This window comes from Bos indicus, chromosome 23, assembly GCF_029378745.1.
Source record: "Bos indicus isolate NIAB-ARS_2022 breed Sahiwal x Tharparkar chromosome 23, NIAB-ARS_B.indTharparkar_mat_pri_1.0, whole genome shotgun sequence".
Lineage (NCBI taxonomy): Eukaryota > Metazoa > Chordata > Mammalia > Artiodactyla > Bovidae > Bos > Bos indicus.
The window spans coordinates 31,109,120-31,117,166 of NC_091782.1; the positions used below are offsets into that span (position 1 = coordinate 31,109,120).

At 40.3% G+C, this 8,047-nt stretch overlaps 1 protein-coding gene across 1 annotated transcript; it reads left to right on the forward strand.

The window, feature by feature from the left end:
- The first annotated feature begins 376 nt into the window (after positions 1-376).
- On the forward strand, positions 377-1,471 carry LOC109576685 (olfactory receptor 11A1). Its single transcript, XM_019985334.2, has one exon. The coding sequence runs from the start codon at positions 455-457 to the stop codon at positions 1,469-1,471; it is 1,017 nt and encodes a 338-aa protein (XP_019840893.2). The 5' UTR covers positions 377-454.
- Positions 1,472-8,047: the final 6,576 nt, after the last annotated feature.

Sequence of the window (8,047 nt, forward strand, 5' to 3'; positions counted from 1 at the left end):
GATTCATGTTGATATATGGCAAAACCAACACAATATTGTAAAGTTAAAAAATAAAATAAAATAATAAAAAAAGATTAAAAAAAAAATCATGCTGATTGTAAGCTGTGATAGGACACAAAGCAGACATTTGAATGGCATTATACTGTTGCTCACGAGGAAGGCTCTATGACTGGTTATAGAGATTGGGAAGGTAGAATGTATTATATCATAAAAATATTAGATTGAACTAATAGGTTAAGGTTTCTGAAGACTGAAAACTCTGAGTTTGGGCCAACTTTCTTGAGTCTTGAATATGTGCATAGTTAAGGAATGCAGTGGAGGACAGGAGTTGGAAAAGCAGTAAGCAACTAAAAAAGGGAGAGAAAAGGACAACGTGTGTTAAAGATTCTTGTTTTTGAGATTCACTTTTATCTTTTTCATTTTAGCTCTACTTATCTCGGGCTTGGTGTAGAAGATGCAAAGAAGCACTAGAATCTGTCACTTAATCACTGCAGAAACTTGGATGATCTTCATGGAAACGGTCTCCATAGGAAACCAAACGATTACTGAATTTGTCCTTCTTGGTTTCTATGTCAAAGCTGAGCTGCATCTCCTTCTCTTTATTGTGTTCACTGTCATCTACGCGTCCATCATCCTAGGGAACATGCTAATCATTGTGGCGGTGGTTAGCTCTCAGAGGCTCCACACACCCATGTATTTCTTCCTGGCTAATCTGTCCTTCCTGGAGATCCTCTATACTTCGTCAGTGGTGCCCAAGATGTTGGAGGGCTTCTTGCAGGAGGCGGCCATCTCTGTGGCTGGTTGCTTGCTCCAGTTCTTTATCTTTGGTTCTTTAGCCACTGCTGAGTGCTTCCTACTGGCTGTCATGGCATATGATCGCTACCTGGCCATCTGCTACCCGCTCCGCTACCCTCTCCTGATGGGACCCAGATGGTGTTTGGGGCTGGTGGTCATAGCGTGGCTCTCTGGCTTCATGGTAGATGGACTGGTTGTAGCCCTCACGGCCCAACTGAGATTCTGTGGCCGCAACCACATTGACCACTTTTACTGTGACTTCATGCCTTTAATGAGCCTGGCCTGCTCAGATCCCAGTGTAGCCCAGATGACAACATTCATTCTGTCTGTGGTCTGCCTCACTGTTCCCTTTGGACTGATTCTGACATCTTATGGTCGGATCGTGGTGGCTGTGCTGAGAGTTCCTGCTGGGGCCAGCAGAAGGAAGGCTTTCTCTACATGTTCCTCCCACCTAGCTGTAGTGTCCACATTCTATGGCTCTCTCATGGTCTTGTACATTGCGCCCTCTGCTGTCCACTCCCAGCTCCTCACTAAGGTCTTTGCCCTGCTCTACACTGTGGTCACTCCTGTGTTCAATCCTGTGATTTATACTCTGAGGAATAAGGAAGTTCAACAGGCACTATGGAGGCTTCTGTATGTTAAGCAAACTGAAACGATTGAAGGAGGATGGTGGTAAAGATGTTATTTGGACTTTGGCATGTCTTCCAGGATTGGTTGGGTAGGAATAACTTCCATTTTGACATTTCCCTCTGTGATAAGTTTAATAGTTATACTAAAAATGGGTATTGTAGAACAATAACTTTAAGGTGCTTACTTAAAACATTTTACTTTAATATTTTATTATTTCTTTATTAAATAGGCTGTCAATATTTCCTATAGTAAATAGCTATGCAAAAATAACAACACAAAGCAAATCTAGAGATCTTGGCTACCTATATTATATATATAAAACAAGTTGAATCATTGAAGTTTGTAATCTAGTTTTCATTGATGACTATGTCTTGAATCTCTTTTTATTTTGACCAATATGTACTTATTTATTCTTGTGAGATTTTTAGCATAGCTAAACATGATTTGTTATGACCAGTGCATTTTCTTGGCAAAACTCTATTAGTCTTTGCCCTGCTTCATTCCGTATTTCAAGGCCAAATTTGCCTGTTACTCCAGGTGTTTCTTGACTTCGTACTTTTGCATTCCAATCCCCTATAATGAAAAGGACATCTTTTTTGGGTGTTAGTTCTAAAAGGTCTTGTAGGTCTTCACAGATCCGTTCAGCTTCTTCAGCGTTACTGGTTGGGGCATAGACTTGGATTACTGTGATATTGAATGGTTTGCCTTGGAAACGAACAGAGATCATTCTGTCATTTTTGAGATTGCATCCAAGTACTGCATTTCAGACTCTTTTGTTGACCATGATGGCCACTCCATTTCTTCTGAGGGACTCCTGCCCGCAGTAGTAGATATAATGGTCATCTGAGTTAAATTCAACCATTCCAGTCCATTTAAGTTTGCTGATTCCTAGAATGTCAACATTCACTCTTGCCATCTCTTGTTTGACCACTTTCAATTTGCCTTGATTCACGGACCTGACATTCCAGGTTCCTATGCAATGTTGCTCTTTACAGCATCAGACCTTGCTTCTATCACCAATCACATCCACGGCTGGGTATTGTTTTTGCTTTGGCTCCATCCCTTCATTCTTTCTGGAGTTATTTCTCCACTGATCTCCAGTAGCATATTGGGCACCTACTGACCTGGGGAGTTCCTCTTTCAGTATTCTGTCGTTTTGCCTTTTCATACTGTTCATGGGGTTCTCAAGGCAAGAATACTGAAGTGGTTTGCCATTCCCTTCTCCAATGTCATTTTCTGGGCAAAACTAATAGAGTTTTGCCAAGAAAATGCACTGGTCATAACAAACACCCTCTTCCAACAACACAAGAGAAGACTCTATACATGGACATCACCAGATGGTCAACACCGAAATCAGATTGATTATATTCTTTGCAGCCAAAGATGGAGAAGCTCTATATAGTCAGCAAAAACAAGACCAGGAGCTTACTGCGGCTCAGACCATGAACTCCTTATTGCCAAATTCAGACTTAAATTGAAGAAAGTAGGGAAAACCACTAGACCATTCAGGTATGACCTAAATTAAATCTCTTATGATTATACAGTGGAAGTGAGAAATAGGTTTAAGGGACTAGATCTGATAGATAGAGTGCCTGATGAACTATGGAATGAGGTTCATAACATTGTACAGGAGACAGAGATCAAGACCATCCCCATGGAAAGGAAATGCAAAAGAGCAAAATGGCTGTCTGAGGAGGCCTTACAAATAGCTGTGAAAAGAAGAGAAGCAAAAAGCAAAGGAGAAAAGGAAAGATATAAACATCTGAATGCAGAGTTCCAAAGAATAGCAAGAAGAGATAAGAAAGCCTTCTTCAGCAATCAATGCAAAGAAATAGAGAAAAACAACAGAAGGGGAAAGACTAGAGATCTCTTCAAGAAAATCAGAGATACCAAAGGAACATTTCATGCAAAGATAGGCTCGATAAAAGACAGAAATGGTATGGACCTAACAGAAGCAGAAGATATGAAGAAGAGGTGGCAAGAATACACAGAAAACTGTACAAAAAAGATCTTCATGACCCAGAGAATCACGATGATGTGATCACTGACCTAGAGCCAGACATCCTGGAATGTGAAATCAAGTGGGCCTTAGAAAGCATCTCTATGAACAAAGCTAGTGGGGGTGATGGAATTCCAGTTGAGCTCTTTCAAATCCTGAAAGATGATGCTGTGAAATTGCTGCACTCAATATGCCAGCAAATTTGGAAAACTCAGCAGTGGCCACAGGACTGGAAAAGGTCAGTTTTCATTCCAATCCCAAAGAAAGGCAATGCCAAAGAATGCTCAAACTACCGCACAATTACACTCATCTCACACGCTAGTAATGCTCAAAATTCTCCAAGCCAGGCTTCAGCAATACATGAACCGTGAACTTCCTGATGTTCAAGCTGGTTTTAGAAAAGGCAGAGGAACCAGAGATCAAATTGCCAACATCTGCTGGCTCATGGAAAAAGCAAGAGAGTTCCAGAAAAGCATCTATTTCTGTTTTATTGACTATGCCAAAGCCTTTGACTGTATGGATGACAATAAAGTGTGGAAAATTCTGAAAGAGATGGGAATGCCAGACCACCTGACCTGCCTCTTGAGAAATTTGTATGCAGGTCAGGAAGCAACAGCTAGAACTGGACATGGAACAACAGACTGGTTCCAAATAGGAAAAGGAGTTCGTCAAGGCTGTATATTGTCACCCTGTTTATTTAACTTATATGCAGAGTACATCATGAGAAACGCTGGACTGGAAGAAACACAAGCTGGAATCAAGATTGCTGGGAGAAATATCAATAACCTCAGATATGCAGACGACACCACCCTTATGGCAGAAAGTGAAGAGGAACTAAAAAGCCTCTTGATGAAAGTGAGAGTGGAGAGTGAAAAAGTTGACTTAAAGCTCAACATTCAGAAAATGAAGATCATGGCCTCTGGTCCCATCACTTCATGGGAAATAAATGGGGAAACAGTGGAAACTGTCAGACTTTATTTTTCTGGGCTCCAAAATCACTACAGATGGTGACTGCAGGCATGAAATTAAAAGATGCTTACTCCTTGGAAGGAAAGTTATGACCAACCTAGATAGCATATTCAAAAACAGAGACATTACTTTGCCAACAAAGGTTCATCTAGTCAAGGCTATGGTTTTTCCTGTGGTCATGTATGGATGTGAGAGTTGGACTGTGAAGAAGGCTGAGCGCCGAAGAATTGATGCTTTTGAACTGTGGTGTTGGAGAAGACTCTTGAGAGTCCCTTGGACTGCAAGGAGATCCAACCAGTCCTTTCTGAAGGAGATCAGCCCTGGGATTTCTTTGGAAGGAATGATGCTAAAGCTGAAACTCCAGTACTTTGGCCACCTCATGTGAAGAGTTGACTCATTGGAAAAGACTCTGATGCTGGGAGGGATTGGGGGCAGGAGGAGAAGGGGACGACAGAGGATGAGATGGCTGGATGGCATCACCAACTCGATGGACGTGAGTCTGAGTGAACTCTGGGAGTTGGTGATGGACAGGGAGGCCTGGCGTGCTGTGATTCATGGGGTCACAAAGAGTCGGACATGACTGAGCGACTGATCTGATCTGATCTGAAACATGATTTAAGTAATCTTCTATTGTCAAAGCTCTTAGTTCACCATACAAATATAGTTCACATTTAGATTTTCCTACAATAAATTCTTAGGAGTTGAATTGCCAAGTTTACGGAAAAGCATATTAAGATAAATTTAAAGCTGAACGCATTTTAATTGTTTAGCTATTTTGTTGTAGAAAATTTCAAATGTACACAAACGTAGATAGAACATTATAATGAACCCCATACAGCCATCATCTAGCATCAATATAAATATTTGCCAATCCTATTTCTACTGCCTAAAACTTCTTCTTTTTTCTTTTTCTGGAAAATTTTGGAGCAAATTTCAGTTTTATAAGTATTGTGTTGTGTGTGTTGTATAAATTGTATTCTGTGTGCAAGAATTGTATCCTGTGTGATTCTTGAACAACATGGGTTTGAACTGCACAGGTCCACTCACAGGCAGACATTTGCAATAGTAAAAACTACAGCAGTACAGGATTTGTGGCTGGTTGAATCTGTGCATAGGGAACTTCATGTGTACAGAGGAACCATGTTTATGGAGGATCAACTCAAGGTTATGGGTGGATTTTCACCTTCTCAGTGGTTCATTGCCCCTAACCTTGGTGTTGTTCAAGGGTCTACTGTATTTGGTATGCTCGGTGACTGATAAAGGCATTTAAAGAAAAAAAAGTGCCAAACCTGATGCTACAATATTTTAAAATACTATTCCAGTGGCATCTAATACACAGACCGGGTTCAAATTTCTCTAATTATCTTTAAGTAAATTCTTAAAATTAAGATGTAAACAAAGTTCACACAATGTATCTTATATTTCTTAGTCCTTTATTTCATAGCAGTCCTTCTCTCTCTTTTTTTTTTCATGCCTTTGACTTATTGGAGAAATCTCTTTATCTGTAGAACAGTTTATATTCTACATTAGACTTTCTTCTGACTTATGGTTTTGTTTGGTGTCTATCCCTATATCTTGTATTTTATATAAAATTGTTTTGTTTTGGTCTCAGCCTATTGATGGTGTTGCGATGCTATCAGCTAAGAATGCCTGGGGCACTCACCTGGGCTGACCCCACAGACATTTCTCTGATCAAGGCCAATGATGTGGCTGGGCTGACCCTTGTGGTTCTTATTATGATTGCAGGATGCACCTCAGCAACAATCATGATCAGATCAGATCAGATCAGTCGCTCAGTCATGTCTGACTCTTTGCGACCCCATGAATCGCAGCATGATAGAACTTTGAAAAAACAAGGTTGGTTTTTTCAAACCTTGTTTTTTCAAAGTTCTGTAGGCTGCCAGGCTCACTGTAGACTGCCAGGCTCCTCTGTCCATGGAATTCTCCAGGCCAGAATGCTGGAGTAGGTAGCTGTTCCCTTCTCCAGGGGATCTTCCCAATCCAGGGGTCAAACCCAGGTCTCCTGCATTGTAGGCAGATTCTTTACTATCTGAGCCACCAGGAAAGCCCTGAAAAAATAAGGTTTGTTATTCATAGGTCTTGGAGGTTGCATGGAACACCTGGGGCCACACAAAGATAATTTAGGGAGAAAGAAAGAGAGACAGAGGCTCTGCAGTTATTAGGGTCAAGGGTGGGCGGTGCCTAGGGTTTCATAGGTTCACTCTTTATAGGTGAATATAAAACATGGGAGCAGGAATTAAAGAAAGGGTGGGAAAAGCAGAGTAACTCAAGTGGTCAGTTAATGGAGGTCATCCAGGGTTTTCTAAAAGAAGAACTTCATGGGTGGGGTGGCCCAGCTCTTTATCTAGATGTGTAGTTGACTATACATTTATTTGAGATAAATGTGTTTGAAATAAATGCCTGGCAATCAGAACCTTCATGTCAAACATTTACATTACAATAAAAAGGGTAATTATCAGGCACTTAAACTACAAAACTAATATTAAGATAGAAGCTTGATTGGATCTGGGTTAGCTTTTTAGCAGAATATCATAGAGCTCCTGTGATTTCTACTGCACCATATCATGAGGTGCACAATGATTGGTTGTCCTATTTTTAGTGATGCTATTTATATTATAGACCAGAGGGTTCAGGCGGCATCTGTCTGATCTGTGTATTCAGTTTTCAATCAGATTTTCACCTAATATCTTTAGGTGATAAAAGTTGATAAAAGTTGCTGATTAATGCCAAAATGATTTAATTATTTGAACATATATTTTCTTTTAATGTTTTGAATGTATTTGTAGCTGTTGTAAAACGTTTGTCTGTGGATTCCTATATCTGGGCCACATCAAATTTAGTTTTTATTCATTTCCTTTTCTCTTGAATATTGATCAGATTTTACCAATTATTTGTATGACTAATAATTTTTTGATTAAATATAGGTTGTTGAGGAAACTCTGGATTCTCTTACTTTCTTTAGAAGAAGATTGGTTTTTGTTCTAGCAGACATTTCAAGTCATGGAAGGTCATCTTGACCTTGAAGATCATCTTGAATCAAGTAGGCTTGGTTTTATGCTCTGGGAGTATGGATTTGTGGAAAGCCCAAGGTGTCACTCTCTTTTGTGATATGACTCAGCCTCCAAATTCTCTCTTCCTGGTGTCATGGTCAGGGGTTTGGATTTAGCCTGTGTTCAGTCGGGTCTAGTGTAGGGCTTACTCAAGGATGTGATTTTTACTCTTAAGACTTGGACTTTAAGAGTGATAGTTTGATAACAAGAGTATTAATAAGGTGTGCAGAGCAATCCACTTTCCTGGTACTGCTCTTCTCCAAGCCCTGCTCCACTTCTAGTGTATTTTATTTCAATCCTATAGCAGCTTCTTTCTGATAAGTCTAAAGTGGTCTTTCCATTCATACCTTGAAGTCAGCCACAGCCACAGCATCTGTTTCCCCCAAACTATTTTTGGATATCTTCTGCAAAGATCCCTCTTCTCTTGTGCCTTATTCTATAACTTTTAGTTGCTTGAGGTACCCCATGTTTCAAACTCTGATCTCTGCTTTCTTGGTGAGTGGGATTGCTCATGTGTTGATTCACAACCTTGGGAATTCCCTGCGTGAAATATTCCCTAAATATGGAAGTTGTCCTGGTTTCT